Consider the following 20,692-nt stretch of genomic DNA (forward strand, 5'->3'; position numbering starts at 1 on the left):
AACAACGTGCTGGCTGGAGGGAGAATAGAGAGGGTGACAGAGACACACACAGTACCTGTTGTTGAGAATTGTAGTCAAAAAGTCCCACAGTTGCTGCTGCTGAGTCCACAGGTACCTGCGTGCCTGAATAATCAAACTGAAGAGGCTCCATGCCCACATGTTCCATGGGGTCCAAGGGGACACTCTGGGACTCCATGTTGGAGAAATCCTCCACAGGCTTGGCACCATTGGTGCTGGTCAGCTGGGCTAAGCCCTCAGAACCATTCTGGTTTGGACCCAGAAGATCCACTTCATTAGCAGAGTTCTGGCAATTACCAGGGGTACGGCTAAACAGAGAAAGTAAAGGGCATTAAACCTTATTTTCAGTGGGGAGGGACTACAGCAACCCAAGTTTAAGGACAATGTCCTCAACATAGCTCATTATCAACAGTATTTAAAACTATTTCTATAAAACAACCAGAGATACTTTACAGTGCTTACAGGGTTACATCTTCTAAACTGATGCTTCTATTGCTGGCAATTCCATGTAATTCACCCCTTAAATTCACATTAATTGCTATTAATTTACATCCCTTCACCAAGGGGGCCGGGTTTGAGGAAAACTGAAATAAAGTGGAAAAATCACTGTCTATGGCATCCATGAAAGCAGATCCTAAAATGCAGGTAGCAAAATATGTCCCATCAAAATGCAACATTTACTCTTTAAATACAGAGACAATGGAAGAAGTTGGTTTCTTGGGAAAATTCCACAACTCAGTGATTCTAAAATGTTTGTATGTTCCTGACATATTTGTGAGGAAAAAAAGAAAATGAAAAAAGTTTTTACATATGGTATTACTGACCAATGCTAAAACTAACTCCCCTTCTAAGAAACCAAAAGAAGCAGACTATTCCAAAGCAGTACAAGATAAACTCTTTATCTAGAATATGTCCCTGTTAGGGAGACAATTCTAAGAATTAAAAGTAATGTGAAGATGTAATTTATCATCCAAACCATCTTTTATCTTAGGACATGCCCAAGATAAAAAAAGGGGGGGGGGCACTATTGATAATTATTGTGGGATACAAGGTTCTGGGTAACCCAGGGTCTACTATCACCTTATATAAAAGGACTTCAGGATTATATGATCCAAAATCAGACTAATATATAATATTATATTATCAGGAGACTGTAGCCTATGGCAACATTCAATGCCCTTCTTCTCCACTTTCACCCCCCCAACCCCCAAAAAATCCTGTAGTCCAGTAGCTGGCACATATTAAAGATATTATTTGGTTCCTTCTCTTTCTTTCTCTCACTCACACACACACTCACCACTACCACCACCAGCCCCCATTTAATAATACAACGAAATACTGCTATAGGCTGCTATATTCAAGGTGGAGAGGACACCTGAACTCATCTGAAAGACTTTAGGTAAGTATTTATTACACTGTGCCTTAAAATTCTTCCAAAGATTGTAATTTAGGCCGGGCCTGGTGGCTCATGCCTGCAATTTCAGCACTTTGGGAGGCCAAGGCAGGCAGACCACTTGAGCTCAGGAGTTCAAGACCAGCCTAGGCAACATGGCGAAACCCCGTCTCTACAAAAGATATAAAAATTAGCCAGGCATGGTGATGCGCGGCTGTAGTCCCAGCTACTTGGGAGGCTGAGGTGGGAAGATTGCTTGAACCCAGGAGGTGGGGGCTGCAGTGAGCTTCATGTCACTGCACTCCAGCCTGGGTAAGAGAGTGAGACCCTGTCTCCAAAAAATAAATAAATAATTTTCAAAATGTTTAAGACTGTAATTATTCAACCATGCAACATAACGATAATTAGATTAGGAATACGAAACAACTAATATTTGTCCTACAACGATGGTGCAAAATACATTTTCATTTTGACTTTGGCAGACATTAGAATAAGCAAAGGGGGTTGTGTGTGTGTGTGTGTGTGCACGCACGCGCACGCACGCATTAGCTTTAGACTGATATTAAAATTACTCAAAATTAAATTCTCTACCTGTACTATCACACTGGAGATTTTTTAAAAATCCTCTACCTATATAACTGGACAAGGATTTTTATAGATTTTTCAACAAGAATACGTGCCAACTGTGGAAGATAAATATACATTATTTTAATACTGTGTAAATTAAATAATAGGGTAAAACCTGTAAATTAATCATGACCAGAGATGGGATGAGAGGCATCTGCAGAAGAGATATGATTAAGAACAAATCATTTAAGCTGCATCTCTGGTTCTTCAAAATGAGGAAAATGATACCTGGTCCACCTACCTCAAAAGGAGCTCATGAGACTCAAATGAGATAATGCATAAGTTCTCAACTGTTTCTCCCTCTAAACCACCAGAGGGATATGACATACTCCATTAGTAACCATAGCTCTCTAATACAATAACTTGGGAGAAACTTAAGAAAGGTCTGAAGGCATCTATCCTAGGTGATTTTAATATTTGAGAATCACTGAAATAGTCTTCTCTGGAATCCTTCTTCAAATTTTAGAGTTCTATGCGAATGCAAAATCTACCATTTTGGCAATGCTTTAGGCATTGACAACTTTTAGAAAATTCCACCTCACCAGTTAATTTACAATCTTTGTAGCATAGCCTACACTAGATTGGATTCTTAAAAAGAAAACATGAGGAGGGGAAGAAAACGAAAATCAAAGTAAAACTAAATCAAAACAAACAAAACCCCATAGCCCACATTAAAAAATCAGAAGTGTAAAACATACAAACCTAAAATCTTTGACGTCTGCATCAATCCCATTCTGCACTGGTAAACCATTGGTCTTGTCCATCACATCACCCTCCTCCTTCAAATCTCCTAGCTTATCTCCATCAAACGTACCCTTGTTCTTCTTTTCACCTTTGTCGTTTTCATCACTGTCTGCATCCCTTGGGCCCTGTTTAAAAAATAGCTTCAGCTTCACTAATCGTCATCAACTAATAATAACGGGCAACCGTTGTGGGCACCAGACTATACTAGATGCTACTCAGAAGAGGATGGTGTTGTGCCCTTTCACACATTACAATCTAATTAACAAACAACACAGAGGCAGGAACACTGCAGAAGATCTTGCCAAACGGGGGAGACAGACATACATTTATGTTACAGAGTTCAGAACAATCTTACTATATCCAATGTCCCACCAACCCATTTTCTTCCTTCCTTTTTTTTCTTCCTACCCAAAGCCCAGCCATAACTCTGTAGCTCTTGGTCAAGTTCTCTACTCCCAAACCTAACTCTACATAATAGCATGACTCTTAATAAGCCCCAGGTATGACAGCTAATAGCATAGAAAAAAAAATTATTACACCTGTAAAATGAATTTCATACTTCTCCACTGCACTATGTAAATCCCTCCCTTACTTCTAAATATTGAGCCAAGTGTGGTCTGACATCATATCAACTCAATTATTCTGTACCTGATCTTGGGATATATGCCCTGTCAATCTGCGTCACCTCCCAGCTCTACCCTATAAGCCTCACAGGTATGCATCAACAATTCTCTGATGACCCTTAAGTTTTTTAATGCCTCAAAACAAATTAACTCTAACTATGAGATTCTTTCACCAAAAGTACTCTAATAATTATCTTCTACCATCTACCGGTAACAAAGATTATTCATGAGATCTCTAAGTGGGAGTATGTTAAATTGAAGCATTTGACGCAAGAGAATTTCTGTCTCAAGTGTTTCAAACTACAAAGCTTAAAATGCTGGGCCTAAAAGAATTTATCTAGTGCTAGACATGTCATGTTTATGTCCTGCCTTCTACAGAAATTAAGTCTATCTCCTCTTACCAACATCCCAAGTTAAGCCCTGGACATATAAAGTACATGTACCTTGGTTTCCAAAAGAAAAGATTTGGTATAGTGACTTGACATAGTACAAAGAGATTTGCAGAACCTTACATCAAAGGGTTAAGGGTTTAACCTTTGTTTTTGCAAAACTAGAGGGAAGCAGCCTTGCTTTTCCCCACCACTGACTCCTAGTTTAAGGAAGAGAAATGCACATGGACCAAGTTCAAGTTCCTGGTACAAGGCAAGATCCACTCAATAGAAGATGAGAGTGGCTGCAAAGCATTTCCAGTCACCAAAACCAAACGTCAATGGGGAGAAATCAACAACGGAGGACACAGCAGCTGACACTCAGTTATAAACAGACTGACTGTGGATGGGCCTGTAGATGCAAAACCAACAGACGCTCTTAAAACTCTTAAGAGAGCACTGGCCCAGAAAGGCTGACATTCTTAAACCTTTCAACTACTACTTTAGAGCCCGTTTTACTTCTGAAGTTATTCTCTGTTCAAATGTGATACAGAAAAAGATAATATAAAAAAGGAACAAATATGACAAGGAACTGAGAAAGGATATACAACTTAGCTTCATGCAGCATCAAGACAGTAAATCACAGCTTTGACTTGGCCATTGAATTGTGCCTTTCAGAATAGAATCTTTAAAGTATGTGGCTGTTATTGATTCAAAAGGACTGAACGATAGCCAATTATGTACCACATTGAGATTCCCCAAAGCCGAGATGGGAATATGATAGGGTTCTAAAGACAAAAAGATCTTTCAAAATATCCAAAGGCAATAGCTTCCTCCATACCCGCAGAGGTAAAACTGACTAAAGCTGTGTATTCATTTTCATATCCCTAGCACTGACTGCAGTGCCTGATAAAAGTTCAATAAATATGATGGAGAAAATTAAAAGGAACAAAAAATCCTGCAAAACTGAACTGTTAAAATAAGAATGATCTTCCTTATTTATCATCATTAAATAAGAGTCCCGGGGGTGGTAATATGGTCTAGATGACAACTCTACCTGAATCAGAAACCATTAATGTGAACAGCAAAAGAATATTACAAGAATCATCCCACTGTCTAGCCTAAGTCATCTTCTTCCGCAAGTCTACAAATCAAATCACTGGCTCAGAAGAAACAGTTCAGCTCCAATTTCTCAAAGGAGTTCAAAAGGTCTGTAGGCAAAAATGAACAGAAAGGGCCAGGCACGGGGGCTCACACCTGTAATCCCAGCACTTTGGAAGGGCCAGGCAGGATCACTTGAGGTCAGGAGTTCGAGACCAGCCTGGCTAACATGGTGAACCCCTGTCTCCACTAAAAATACAAAAATTAGGCAGCACCTGTAATCCCAGCTACTCGGGAGGCTGAGGCAGGACAATCGCTTGAACCCAAGAGGCAGAAGTTGCAGTGAGCTGAGATTGCGCCATTGCACTCCAGCCTAGGCAACAAGAGCAAAACTCTTTTATTTATGTATTTATTTATTTTAAAAAAGAGGGGGAAAGAAAGGAGGATAAAGCAGCAGTAGGAAGTTTCAATAAGCAAGACAGCTGGTTGCAGGGGATGTGCACTAGTCAAATCAATGCTCTGCATTATCTTTCCTCAGGGGCTCTTCACAAGGGCTTTACTGAGAACCTGCTCAGCTCATCTATAAGCTGTCTGGCCTGAAATCTCTTCTGTGTTGTTGTTGTTGTTTTTTAAGACAGAATCTTGCTCTGTTGCCCAGGCTGGAGTGCAGTGGTGTGATCTCAGCTCACTGAAACCTCCACCTTCCAGGTTCAAGTGATTCTCCTGCCTCAGCCTCCCCAGCAGCTGAGATTACAGGCATGCGCCACCACACCTGGCCTGGCCTGAAATCTTGACCACTAAGTTGCACTCTATTTACATTCACTAATTTACATTCTCAGTTATACTGCCACGGGACAGATTTTCAAATATTTCCCTGCAATGTGCTGCATTTTACCAATATCGTACAGGCCATTCCTACAAAATACCTGGTTTTCTACTCTGAATAAACTATTGATGCCTAACCAAAATAGTGGGTTCCTTCTTTTAGAGGGTGGGAGACCCAAGGGAATTTTCTAATTCTTGATCTAGGTAAGTGTTATATGGGTGTTTTGATTTTGAGGAAATTCAAGAAGATGAACATTTATGGCTCGTACACTTCTCTGAACATAGGTTGTATTTCAATAGAAAGTTTACTTAAAAGAAGAAAAACAAAAAAAAAACCTCAAGAAATCAACAATGGCCCTCCATAAAAACAGCTGGCAGAGGTCTGACTTCTGAGTAAAAACAAAAGCACAAATAGGAAACCATTCTGTAAAAGTCTACTATTAAGAGATGGTAGCTGCACGCAGTGGCTCATGCCTGTAATCCTAGCACTTTGGGAGGCAGAAGCAGAAGGATCTAGGTTGAGGCCCAGAGTTCAAGGCAAGCCTGGGCAACACAGAGATGCCATTTCTACAAAAAAAGTTTTAAAAAAAAATTAGCTGGGCAAGGTAGCATGTGCCTGTAGTCCTTGCTACTCAGTAGGCTGAGGCAGGAAGACCACTTGAGCTCAGGGGTTCAAAGCTGCAGTGAGCTGTGGGGCGGGCACCTGTTCTACTCCAAGAGTAAATAAAATAAAGGATATGAAAAGAAAATAAAAATAAAAGACTTGACTGATACTTTGAGTTCTCCTATTATTCTAAAAGTTGCTCTCCTGAAGTCTGAGATTCCTATGGGGAATACTACCAAAAATTTACAGTGAATGCTAAGAACAAAATATGCACTACCAATGCACTCCAGTCTGGGGACAAAGTGAGACCCTGTCTTTATTTCATTAATAGACAGCAGTATCAGGTTCAAGATACTTAAAATGGTATCTTAAAAACATGAAGACCCTAGAGACAATAGGAAAGGTATAAATGGGCTGTTAAGTTTTATGAAAATTTTACACTTCTGAAATATATTTAAGATAAGCTATTCACAGCTATGTGATTTTTTTTTTTTTTTTTTTTTTTTTTTTTTGCGATCCTCCCACCTTAGCCTCCCAAGCAGCTATGACTACAGGTGCACACACCATGCCTGGCTGATTTTTATATTTTTTGTAGAGATGGGGTCTTGCTATGTTTCACAAGCTAAATTCAAACTCCTAGGTTCAAGTGATGGGCCTCCTTTCTCAGTCTCCCAAAGCTCTGGGATTACAAGTGTGAGCCATAACACGTAGCCCAGTCTTTTAAAAAGTAGTGAACTCACTAGGCGCAGTAGCTCACGCCTGTAATCCCAGCACTTCGGGAGACCGAGGCAGGTGGATCATCTGAGATCAGGAGTTCAAGACCAGCCTGGCCAACATGGTGAAACTCCATCTCTACTAAAAATACAAACATTAGCCAGACGTGGTGCCGCACACCTGTAATCCCAGCTACTCGGGAGGCAGAGGCAGGACAATTGCTTGAACCCAGGAGGTGGAGGTTGCAGTGAGCCAAGATCGCACCACCACCAGGGCAACGGAGCAAGACTCTGTCTCAAAGAAAAAAAAAGTACTGAACCAGGGTGCACAGAACCTACATTCTATGTCAACTGCTAACACTTACTGGTCACAGGACTTCGGACAGGTTATTCAATCTCTCAGACTTTGTTTACTATGAATAACAATGAAATAATGTATGTGTAAAAGTTTTATAAAGATAAGCCATTTTACATAAATGTAATATAATAGTAGTAATAGACGCACTGGGATGGTATTTCTTATGTAACACTATACACGACATCAAGAATAAAAATCTTAAATGTCCCAATTAAGTGGTTTAAATCTCAAATACAAGTATATAGCCAATATGGCCCTCCCAGGGGCATTGTCATTTTCACAAAGCAGTGGTTCTATGATTAAGCTTAAGCAACGCAATCTTTTTCAAATTCACAGGTGGCTGAGCCCACCCTCTGCACCAGAGATTGATCTGATTGGTATGTAGAGGTTCCTGCAAATGTTGTGAAAAGCTTCTGCTCAAATAGCTCTGATAAGTATCCACAACTAAGAACCAAGGTAATTAAATCCAACATAAGCATCAGAAAGGCATGGTTTGTGATTTGCTTTTCTATTACATATTATCTAGTACATACAGTACTGGAAAAGTCTATTAGCTAAATGAATAAATGAAAAAGGCTTAACAGCATCTTTTAATTATGGGCTTTCTTTAGCTGAATGTTAACCCAAAGCTATACTGCTCAAATACAAACTTCAGTAAAATGCTCAAATTTCAAGTGGCCTGGCCCAATCAAAATCTCAAGAGTGGAACCGAGATGGGTGCTGAGAGATCCCATACCTACAGAAAGGGAGAGAAATTGCTAAATATCAAAGAACTGGGAGAAAAGCAGACGGAGGTAGGACTATATATTATTGAAGTCAGAATCCATGCACTTATGGCTCAGCTTCCTCAAAAGACTCACATAAAGGGGGGAATACTTCCTAATATATCTATTCTGAATGAAATCAGAAGATTTCAAATCTATTTACTACTCTTACTGCAGTGATCTTAAAAGAAAGCTTCACATGCCGGGTGCGGTGGCTCAAGCCTGTAATCCCAGCACTTTGGGAGGCCGAGACGGGCGGATCACGAGGTCAGGAGTTCGAGACCATCCTGGCTAACACGGTGAAACCCCGTCTCTACTAAAAAAATACAAAAAAAGCTAGCCGGGCGAGGTGGCTGGCGCCTGTAGTCCCAGCTACTCGGGAGGCTGAGGCAGGAGAATGGCGTGAACCCGGGAGGCGGAGCTTGCAGTGAGCTGAGATCCGGCCACTGCACTCCAGCCCGGGCGACAGAGCGAGACTCCGTCTCCAAAAAAAAAAAAAAAAAGAAAGCTTCACACAGAGAAGTCATATTTAATGGGATTAGTAATTTTCCTCCCTTCTTTCTACAAAGAAGTATTTTATACCTGCTTGACACACTGAGTCCAAAAACTATAACAGTGTTAACTAAAACATTGGTTTCTCCTGCACACACTTACCCATTTTCACAAAATGCCAAATAACTGAAATGTCTAATTCCTTTAAAGTACAACAATGCCAAGCTCTACTGGCAATTCAAATTTTCAAATATAAATTAGCTGGCTGGGGTGGTGCATGCACTCCTGTACCCAGCTACTTGGGAGGCTGAGGCACAAGAATCACCTGAACCCAGGAAGTGGAAGTTGCAGTGAGCTAAGATCACACCATTGCCTTCCAGCCCAGGCGACAGAAAAAGACTGTCTCAAAAAAATTAAAAAAAAAAAAAAATGCAAATATTAAAAATTGTAAGTTTGAAACTGCTAGCCACATGAAATACTTCTTAATTTAACATATTAAATCTGATCCTTTTTTGAGGATTTCTACTCACAAACAACGCCAGTATGGCACAGTAGAAAGCAATATAGTTAAAAATTGAAATTAGAACAAAGTTTGAATTCAGTCCCTCACTTCCCCTCTAAAGACTCATTTTTCTCATCTATAAATTAATAGAGACAATAGTATCTACCTCAAAGTGTTGTTCCAAGGACTAAATAAGGAAATTCATGAAAGTAGAGTTGTCTTTTTTAAAATATACTTTATCCAATTTTCACATTTTTTCCCCCATTGCCTTTTTCACAGTGCCCTCACCAGCCCTCCCCACCAAGGCTTAAAAATTGCTAGACATACTATGTTTTTTCCCCCAGGAAACTTTTAAGGCTCTAATCATTAGATTCTTTGTCCAGCGGAGTTTTCTGTGATATGCGTATGACAGCAGTGCTTATCAAACTTCAATGTGCATACAAATCATCTGGGTAGTCTTGTCAAAATGCAGGTTTTGATTCATTCGCTCTGAGGTATGATCCGAGATTCTGAGTTTCTGATAAGCTCCCAGGCGATGCTAATGCTGTTGGCCCACTGACTTTGGGTAGTAAGACTTTTAATGTTTACAAAGCATTTTCACATATGCTACATAGCCATATGAATTATTTTGTCGAGTTTTGATTATCCCCATTTTGCAGATGAATTAAGGTCCATTGGAAACTCAAACCCCTGACCTCTATCTGCATTACATTGTACAGAAGTTTTCAAACAAAACCTATGAAAGTAAAGTAGCACTCATTACCTAAAGTAAATGCAGTGAAACCTCGACAAACAAGTCATCAAGTTTCACGGCCCAAATAGATGTATACTATGAATGTGTACATATCCTCTAGATCAAAAAGCAGATACTCTCTACAGAACAAACAGAAAGACCTTCCCAATATATTTTTTCTAAAAATCTTTCTTCTGTGAGGTTAAAGTTGGTCATTACCCTAATCGAAGTTTAGAGTGGTCTTCTCATTTCCCCGGGCACCATAAACCAGCAAGGTAGAAATCATGATCCACTTTTTGGCTGGCTAGGCTTCCACCTATTTGAAAAAGCTCAGCTGGTATTCCAGACAGCAGGGTCCTTAGATGGCAATCTCACCCACGGGCCTCAAAAAAACAATACTTACATCTCATTTTGTAACCACCCTGAACCATGGGGGCTGTGGGGCGGGCACCTGTTCTACTCCAAGAATAAATAAAATAAAGGATATGAAAAGAAAAGTAAAAGATCTGACTGATATTTTGAGCTCTATTATTCTGAAAGCTGCTCTCCTGAAGTTTGAGATTCCTATGTAGAATACTACCAAAAATTTACAGTGAATGCTCAGAACAAAATATGGTTGCCAGATTCTTCCTGTTAGCCAGAATGTATTCTTATCACAGAAGCCAAAACCACTAAACTGAGACCATTTGTACAATCAAAATGAATTCAAGCTAGACAAAGAGCTAAACAGCTTCAATCTAGCTGTAACTAGGAAAGTTCACTGAAAACGGTAAACCACTATAGAAAGATTTATTTTAGTTCTGAACCACCTTTACCAGAAAAGTTAGAGTATAGATTATCTGTTGTCAGTGTGTAAGAATAACTTCTTAGTTACCTGCTTTGAGGTCTACAATCACTATGCCGTCAGAGATGATGTTTTCAGCTCTCAAGATTAAAGCGAGGCTTACTGGAGTTAATGTTGATACAGCTACCCCAAAAGTAAAAATACCTGTATGCCCTGACCCCATATACTACCAAGTACCACTCCTCCTTTAGAACAATTATCTACAAGAAGCCAATATCCTATCTTTCTGGTTCTCTGAATTCAACACTTTAAATGACAGACTAGACTTAAAAAGAAAAGGCTCACTTTCCTCAAGAAGAGGCACACATACTATGACAACCATGAAGTGACTCAGGCTTCCACAAAAAGAGCTTTAGTCAGGTGTCATCCTGACCAACAGGCAGAGCAAAGCCAGGTTAGGTATAAAATCAAGAGGATACAACCACAAAGCTGATAATCAGTTCACTGGCCGGGTGCAGTGGCTCATGCCTGTAATCCCAGCACTCTGGGAGGCTGAGGTGGGAAGATCACCTGAGGTCAGGAGTTTGAGACCAGCCTGGCCAACATGGTGAAACCCTGTCTCTACTAAAAATACAAAAATTAGCTGGGCATGGTGGCAGGCACCTGTAATCCCAGCTACTCAGGAGGCTAACGCAGGAGAATCGCTTGAACCCTGGAAGTGGAGGTTGCAATGAGCCAAGATCATGCCACTGCACTCCAGCCTGGGCAACGAGAGTGAAACTCCATGTCAATAATAATAACAATAATAAAGATAACCGGTTCACTGAGCCACAGGTCTCCAGACACCAGAAGACTGTATATGCCAACAAGTGGCTTGATGTCACTAGATCAGTCTGCTTCTATCACTCTATAGATGCAATCTAAGTTAAACTATGGGATAATATTCCATTACCCACGATCTTCCTTCTAAAAGAAGCTGGAACACAAATTTGGAGAATTTTCATTTATTTTTATGCATACCTCAAAATTTTCATTTATCTTTATGCATACCTCAGAAGCTCAGTAAATTATCTGGATGGTTAGAGTCCAATCTTCTGACCCCATCTATCTAGCCTGAAGTCTTAACCTCCTCTAGTCACAATTCTTTTGTAATAGAGGTAAATCACCAGTCTCCCAGGACAAATGATATAGTTTTTGTCATCAAAATAACTGTATGAGATGATTGTTTAAAAAGAGAAAAATAAGTGGCAAAATGATTCAAACCCACCATGTATCTTTCTCCTAATTCCAACTATTTTTCTGCCTCCTACAAGCTTCACAGTAATGCAGGTACATGCCTCCTGGTTAGTGCCCAAGAATCAGAAACTGATCACACACATGACAGAGAATTCACAGCTAGAGTCACAGGTTCCAGTTCACCACACTAGCAACCTACTGACGCACAACACTAATTTCTGCTGAGGAATCTGTGCTCATAAGATGAGGAAAGAGTGAGGACAGAAAAAGAGGTGAGCTGGGGATCGGGTGAAAAAAGAGAAATAACTCACATCCAAAGGGTAGATCTTGTTCTTCCCAAGCAGCCCCTTGGGAAGGTTCATATAAAAGGAGCCATCTCCTATCTGATTCACAAGCTACTAAACCCGACCTAGGTCTCTGCAGGGTCAAAACACCGAAAAGCAATCAGGTCAGCTTTAGAATAGCTAGTACTTAAGAACTGTACTTGACACTTGAGGAAGCTGCACCAAAAATGAACTACTGTTTCTGTAACAAAATTTAACGTGGATTAGGGAAAGCAGGACCAAGCCTCTGATACCCAGCAAAAGATGTATAACACTAAGAAATACTGAGCAATAAATGCTATTAAAGAAAGTTATAATATTATTAATATAATTTGTGAGAAAGAATTATATTAAAATCTCTTAAATGACCGCTATCAGGTGATATCAGCCCAAAATGACTTCAGAGAAATGGCTTTGAAAAAGTACAAAACAAGTTTAGACAGGAGAAAGGGAGGGAAGACAGATTCAAGTGCCTCTCATGGCCTTCCTATCTGTAACTTGGAATATGACAACAGTCACAGAATTCAAAATGAGGAAGACTCAAATGGAAATACATCTTAAGACTTCTCAATATAGAAAGTTAATGATAAAGAAATTGTTTTGAGAAAGGCTATCACAGATGCTCACGGAAAAATGCTTAAGACTTAAAAAGAAAGAGGCTATAGACACAGAGACTTATTTGACTACAATTTAGCATCGGAAAATTCATAAGAAAGAATTAACAGAATCCCTAACTTCTTGACAGGCCAGGTGTGAGAAACAAAGCCATTCAAGGAGGGCCAAAGAGGATTCTATAATTAAATCGTAGCTAACAAAACAAGAATAGCCCTATAATCTGATCTATATTAAGGTTTCCCGGGTATTGGCAAATCACTGCTCTCAAATCTGAAATTCCCTGTTAACATCCCATCATCAGCTTTATGTTTTAAATTCCTTCACCACCCTCCTTTTGTTTTTATTTTAAAGTAAAAATGGTGTTTTCTGATAGACCAATGAACTGTGATCAAGATTTCAGTTCTCATCTCACATGACTATCAATGTGTCCCCCCCAAAACATTATTAATTTAGTTTTTAAAAGTTTAGTTTACATCTCCTACTATGTTTGCTGAGTTCTATTTACAACAAATGTTGTTTGAAAATACCCTGTAATTAATGCTGTGAATATCTAAGGACACTAAACAGGCATGTTTTGCTTTAGGGGAAAAAAGAAAGAGAGAGAGAGAGAGATAGGAACAAGTTCCTCAAGCCAACTTACAAATCCTCCTTTTCTTAGACAGGAATCGCCCGGGGATGAGCTCAACACATACTCCACCATGCTAACGCCTAGTCCCCCACTCTCCGATCGTGGGGACAGTACAGAATTGACCTCACTGTTCACATGGAAACTCTGACCAGGTCTTCTCTGCACCATGATTGGCTGGGAAACTGAATGATCTACAAAAAAGATACACAAGCATGACACAGTGCAGCCAGAGGCTCAAACAAATTATGAGTGACGTCTCATGGATAAACCAATGGAATCAGGAAACTTGCCAAGGTCAGTTGAGCCAAAACCTCCTATCATGTCTTTCACTGTATGATATTCAACATAAGCTAAGGAAATGGAACACACTCCTCATTTATCCGGGATAGCAGAGGAATACAACAGTTTATCTCGCTTAGCTGGTTTATCTAGCTGAGTGGATAAAATGTTTATCCCTTTATAAGTAAAAGGATTTTTAAAATATATTTTATTAGTATTACTAAAACAAAATATGATTTTACTGCCCTTTTTAAAAACAATGTAATTTGTTCTTTTCTGATAATTCACTGCCATCATGAGGTTTCATGCTTACGTTGTGCTGTAATACACGACACTGGTTTGGGTTTTCTGTCTCCTTCCTCCCTATCATCTGTCACTTTTTCTGCTGTCAGTGTGTCTGCCTCTATAAGTTCTCCCCATCCCTCTTCAGGGGTAGTATGCCAGAAGAATGTCCGTGCCCAGTGACTTGATTTGGTCCCAATCACGTTTAAAGATAGATCATTCCACACATGGTACACAAGGGCAAGGGGAGAAAAAGAAACATGAACTTCAAATGGCAGGTGTGGATTTTCTAATTCCAAGTATGCTGACAGCAGTACAGAACAAAACGTTACAGCTGAAATTATGGTCGTTTCAAATAAGACCATTCCCCTGTGGCTAGCACTTCAAAAAATACTGAAGATTTGATTTTATGTTAATTATGTTTTAATAAATTACATCATATAAGCTCCTTAATGGCAATTATACTACAGGAGAGGACACTGCTTGACATGCTTATGTCACTGATGTAAAATTCATATCTTGCCAATTGCTGAGGAAAGGAGCTCTAAGACAGGCATAAATCACAGTACAGATGCTAGATCTAGATTACCTGATGTTCCCCAGGCACTGTCTCGCCATTGATCACCCAGGAATATTCCTTTTGGTCCATCTTTGCTGGATTCATCTGTTTCCCAAAACTTTTTACCTGGCAAGAGCTGCTGCAAATTAAAAATAATAGATGCTTTTAAAGAATTCATAAAGGATGAAAGTACAGCAGTCAACACTTTCTTTTAGACAAGGGTACTGAAGATGCTCACGTGCCCTGAAGGTCTTTAATTAAAGTGTTCCAACTACACAACTGTGGTCAGAGCACTAGTATATATTTGGTAAAAGTCACAGAGAGGCCTAAGGCAAGGTGGGGGCAGGGGTGGGGTCACTGATCAAACCATCCAATAGAGGCTCAACTTAAATAACTAGAATTATTCACTTAACCCATGCCAAGATTTTTAAGGAGGGGGGGAAGGAACTAATAGTGACCCTATTAGCTAACTACGAAGTAGACTCTTATTGAAAAAGAAAGTATCTACAACTATTAAAACACTTCTCTATGTGTACTAACTACCAGACAAAGTTACTCAAGCTGGAGCATGAACCCAGCTATGAACCTCAGCTATGAACCTGAGCTATGGAATGCCAGAGGCAAAATTCACTTCCTTTATACACAGAGACTCCATTAACCAAAATACTTCTCGACCACAACACTAACCTATTCCAAGATTTTGGAAGGACAGAAAAGCTATTCCTTCATTACTGGAAGGGAAATGAAATCTCCTAACCTCCATTAATTTTTTAACAATACTTGGTAATGCCATTAAAGTGACTTCACAAATCACTCCATGCTTCAGAGAAACACAGGGATGGCTGGCCATAAGCCAACATGAGAAGTTTATACTAGCTACAAAAAAAAAAAAATGCAAAATACCCTTCAAGCAAAACACAGTACAGTTTTAGATCAAAGCACCAGTGACCAGGCTTACAAAGTAAAATTCCACAGAACTCTATCATTCTTGGTTCTGGTCATCAGCTTTACTGGCTAAAATGCCCCCTCTTATTTCCTCTAATTATGTTTTCAACTGCTATTACACAGGAAACTAAGACGTTTCAGATAGTATTTAACCACCATTTTTGAGCACAAAAATACCTGGAGAGTTGAATTTCTCAGAGGAACACAATAAAAAACCAGAAAGCACAAAACATTTCCTCTCCTTGACAATAACGGTTTAACTTTCCCATTTAACCCATAACCCAATGATAATGGAAAAATAATTAAACTCTGCTCTCACTAAAATAAATCTCTGCTTCCCAAATCTAATTTCTGGGTTTCTCAGCATAATTTTCATCTACCTTTAAGTGGCTCTATAATCTATCTCATGGACATGGGTTACTGCCTGGACCAAAGCAGTTTGCCACACACTTTGCTCTTAAGGACCTAATTTGTTGTTTACTAATTAAACAAGGTTAAGACAAAACACACATTTGTCTGGTATTTAATTGCGCAGATACTTAAGTTTCCTTGAAAATGAACAGCTATAAGTAGCAGTCTTCCTGGTATACCACTTATTGCCCTAAGGGCATTTGGGGGAGGGTGGGGATCAGGGTAAAATGGGAAAGAGCTCTGATCAACGCTAAGCATTAGGGTCGGGAAGCACTGAACTAGACAACTTTGAAGTGCCCTAGAAATTTCACTAAACTGCCCAGAACCTCATTCTCTTTTCATTGATGAAGAAAATATCATTCAAGTTGCTGTGATGATTAGAAATACTATTGATGAGTGCCTAGCACAACAGGTTCTCAATAAATGTATTCAAAAACATCACAACTAGGTAAAATAACTGTCAAATCAGGTCACAGAGGGGATACTGAAAATTAGTGTAAACTATGAAAAGGACAATTCAATAATTATTTTTAAACTTATTTTTCTCCTTTTAGTCTCAAAAATGTCCTGTCTGCTGCAAGGCCGGGCGCAGTGGCTCACGCCTATAATCCCAGCACTTTGGAAGGCCGAGGCAGGAGAATCATGAGGTCAGGAGATCAAGATCATCCTGGCTAACACGGTGAAACCCTGTCTTTACTAAAAAATAAAAAAAAAAAAAAAATTGGCCGGGCATAGTGGCAGGTGCCTGTAGTCCCAGCTCCTTGGGAGGCTGAGGCAGGAGAATCCCTTGAACCCAGGAGGGGGAGGTTGCAGTGAGCTGAGTTCGAGCCACTGAACTCCAGCCTGGGCGACAGAGCAAGACTCCATCTCCAAAAAAAAAATGAAAGAAAGAAAGAAAAATGTCCTGTCTGAAGATTACAAATAAAATTTCTTTCCCCATTGGTTATATCCTTTATCCAACTAAAATTCTGATTTTTTTTCTCCTGCATTTTGTGCAAAGCAAGAGCAACTACTCTTTTGTATTCCAGAAGAAAGAATGTCAGCCTAAGGAGGGCCTCACTTGTTTTATGCTCCACATAACAGTGCAAAGAGTGCTAAGGTGATCAAAACCATTCTTGTCCTTTAAATTTTTAAGAGTTCATTCTTCCCAGAAACTTATATATCTTTATTTAAAACTCAAGGAACAGGGGGCCCAGCGTGGTGGCTCATGCCTGTAATCCCAGCACTTTGGGAGGCTGAGGCAGGTGGATCACCTGAGGTCAGGAGTTCGAGACTAGAATGGCCAACACGGCGAGATCCCCGTCTCTACTAAAAAACACAAAAATTAGCTGTGTATGGTGGTGCACACTTGTAGTTCCAGCTACTCAGGAGGCTGAGACACAAAAATTGCTTGAACCAGGGAAGCGGAAGTTGCAGTGAGCCAAGATCTCGCCAGTGCACTCCAGCCTGGGCGACAGACAAGACTCTCTCAAAAAAACAAACAAACAAACAAAAAAAAACCTCAAGGAACGGTTTCCAAAAGTACCAGCCTCCAGCCTACATATGTAAATACAGTCTTTTCCATAATTTGTAAAATTGCTTACAGAAAGCAGCAGCCTTTCAGCTCAAAAATCAGTTCTGGGATCCTGTCACCTTTCATGATAGTATACCAGGTTGTCATAATGTGCAAAGCTGGCAGAAGCAGGTGAACACATAAGCAAGGCTATTTTCAGGGTAAATTATCTCAAAAGGAAACAACCATACAGCAAACATGAAGCAAAGTGCTATCAGGTTGGTACAAAAGTAATTGTGGTTTTTGCCACTACAGCAAAAAAAGAAGAAAGCAAAAGACTGAACCAAGGTGCTTGGGCAAAGACAGAAGCAAAATTAGCAAAGCTCTTAAAAGTCTCTGGATCTGGCCGGGCGCAGTGGCTCAAGCCTGTAATTCCAGCACTTTGGGAGGCCGAGGCGGGCGGATCACGAGGTCAGGAGATCGAGACCATCCTGGCTAACACGGTGAAACCCCGTCGCTACTAAAAAGTACAAAAAACTAGCCGGGTGAGGTGGCGGGCACCTGTAGTCCCAGCTACTCTACTCGGGAGGCTGAGGCAGGAGAATGGCGTGAACCCAGGAGGCGGAGCTTGCAGTGAGCTGAGATCCGGCCACTGCACGCCAGCTTGGGCGACAGAGCGAGACTCCGTCTCAAAAAAAAAAAAAAAAAAAAAAAAAAAAGTCTCTGGATCTTAGTCTTTCTCCCTTTCCTCCAAAACATATGGATTCTACATTCAACTGCTGTGGTTAGCAGCACATGAAATGACTCTTAATGATCTTCACTTACAAGTACTCATGCCCTGATGTAATCCCCTTCCCCTGACTGTGGGCTAGACCTATGACATGCCTCTAAGAAATAACATAAGGCAAGTCATGGGATGTTACTTTCAAGATGTTACAAAAGCTGTGATTTCCATCTTACTTGTCCTCTTCTATCTATTGTCCTGATTGCTTACTCTGATGATAACTGCTGCTATGTTGTGAGCTGCCCTACAGAGAGGCCACAGGAAGCCGAGAGAGACATCTCTGGACAACAACTACATATACAAAGCTGTTGCTCTGCAGCTTCCCACTGAACTCTGCCTCTGCCCTGGGTCATTTACACACAATTAAGAACTGAGATCCTCGGTCCAACAACCAGCGAAGAATGGATTCTGACATCAACCACATGAGTAAGTTTGGAAACAGAACTTTTCCAAGCAAGCTTTGAGATGAAGGCAGCCACAGTTGAAATCACGACTGCAGTTTGTGAAGGACCCTGAAGCAGATGACTCAGGAAAGCCATGCCTACGTTCCTAACCTACAGCAACTGTGAGGCTTAAACAACTGTCTTGTTTTAGGCAGGGCATGGTGGCTTATACCTGTAATCCCAGTGTTTTGCAAGGCTGAGGTCAGGAGTCTAAGATCAGACTAAGCAACCAACATAGCGAGACTCTAGCTTTACAAAAAACTTCTTAAAAATTAGTCTGGAGTGGTGGCACACCTCTGCAGTCTCAGCTATTCAGGAGACTGAGGTGGGAGGACTCCTTGAGCCCAGAAGTTTGAAGCTGCACTGAGCTACGATTATACTAGTGCACTCCTACCTGGGCAACAGAGTGAGACCCTATCTCTTAAAACACACACCACATACACACACACACATACACACTGTGTTGTTTTAAGCCATTAAATTTTAGGGTGATTTGTTAAGCAGTAACAACACAGTTGTGAATATGTGGAAGTGTTTTTGTATATTTGAAACACTTCTTTAGGAGTTTGTTTTCAAGAAACACTTCTTGTTCCACTTCTAATATTTAAAAGTAAGTGATGAAAGTAAAATCCTTTTGAATTTGAAAAAAAGTAATTACCTCTGTTCCACTGCATCTTTTCCCCAAATTTGTCTTATAGCCTTCTGTATTTAAAAAAAAAAAAAAAAAAAACTGGCTTTTTTAACTCTGCAAAATCAAATCAATTTAGACATGTTGAGCTTACTGAAAATTAGTAGCAATCACTTATATTCAACAGTCAGCTAAAAGATACCTAACTGTTCAAATCTGATCATATTAAAAGGAGTTAGAAACTACTGAATTATAAAAGCAAATGATAATGTGTTATCCAAGTACAATTTCAAATTCAACAGTAACCTCTCTGCAGGTAACATCATCCACAGCATTGGCTAAAATATCCTGGTTTGCCAACCCACTGGCATAAATACCAGCAGTTGCCAAATCTTCACTTAACACACAATAACCAAAAATGTAAATGCATCCAACCTATGAAAAGATAGTCCCTATCCACCCCATCAAGAATTTGGAAATAAAGACTGGCTTTTTTGACAAGGCAAAAAGTAACAGATCACAAAAGAGATGTACAGAGTCTGTTTTAAAGAATAATTTGGTAGTAAGAGGATTAAACAATTTGACAATTCCAAAAGAAGATAACAGGAGTTAGGAATTGGTCCAATAAAAGCAAAGGAGACCCAAGGAGTCAGATGTAGCCAGTATTATCCAGGTGACACATTTAAGAGCAGGGCATATGACACACAAAGAAATGACACACAAAGAAGCCTATTCTTATTAAAGCAATCAATACATCTGGTTAGATAGTAGCTTAATTACACTGGACACTAAAAACACTCAAGGAATCTCCTTGGCTCCAACTCTGCTTACCAAGCCATATTCTTAGAGGAACTGGCTTCCTCCTCTAGCCAACCATGCCAATCATCAGACACAACTACCCTTGTCCATCTAAGAGTTTGCTTTTTCTCCTTAAAAAATCAGTAGAGGCCGGGCGCGGTGGCTCAAGCCTGTAATCCCAGCACTTTGGGAGGCCGAGACGGGCGGATCACGAGGTCAGGAGATCGAGACCATCCTGGCTAACCCGGTGAAACCCCGTCTCTACTAAAAAATACAAAAAACTAGCCGGGCGAGGTGGCGGGCGCCTGTAGTCCCAGCTACTCAGGAGGCTGAGGCAGGAGAATGGCGTAAACCTGGGAGGCGGAGCTTGCAGTGAGCTGAGATCCGGCCACTGCACTCCAGCCTGGGCGACAGAGCGAGACTCCGTCTCAAAAAAAAAAAAAAAAAAAATCAGTAGACTGCATTTTGGTTTTCATACATTAGTCTCTTGTTGTTCTGGTTAGTGTGGGGTCAATATCATAACCCAATCATCTGAATTAGTAATAACAGTCCATTTCTTTTTTTTTTTGAGACGGAGTCTCGCTCTGCCACCCAGGCTGGAGTGCAGTGGCCTGATCTCA

At 40.3% G+C, this 20,692-nt stretch overlaps 1 protein-coding gene across 17 annotated transcripts in view; it reads right to left on the reverse strand.

The window, feature by feature from the left end:
* The window catches only part of PUM1 (pumilio RNA binding family member 1), a 142,093-nt gene that overhangs the window by 62,036 nt on the left and 59,365 nt on the right, over positions 1–20,692 (reverse strand). For 12 of the 17 annotated variants that reach the window (XM_010353600.2, XM_010353593.2, XM_030942140.1 and 9 more), the window contains 4 exons: positions 14,602–14,710; positions 13,464–13,642; positions 2,741–2,907; positions 56–326 (listed from right to left, as the gene is read on the reverse strand). In XM_010353600.2, coding sequence (XP_010351902.1) covers positions 56–326; positions 2,741–2,907; positions 13,464–13,642; positions 14,602–14,710 — 726 coding nt within the window. The remainder of the gene's footprint in view (positions 1–55; positions 327–2,740; positions 2,908–13,463; positions 13,643–14,601; positions 14,711–20,692) is intronic. The other 5 variants (XM_030942147.1, XM_030942148.1, XM_030942146.1 and 2 more) reach the window with 2 other exon arrangements.

The sequence above is a fragment of the Rhinopithecus roxellana genome, chromosome 12 (assembly GCF_007565055.1).
Source record: "Rhinopithecus roxellana isolate Shanxi Qingling chromosome 12, ASM756505v1, whole genome shotgun sequence".
Taxonomy (NCBI): Eukaryota; Metazoa; Chordata; class Mammalia; order Primates; family Cercopithecidae; genus Rhinopithecus; species Rhinopithecus roxellana.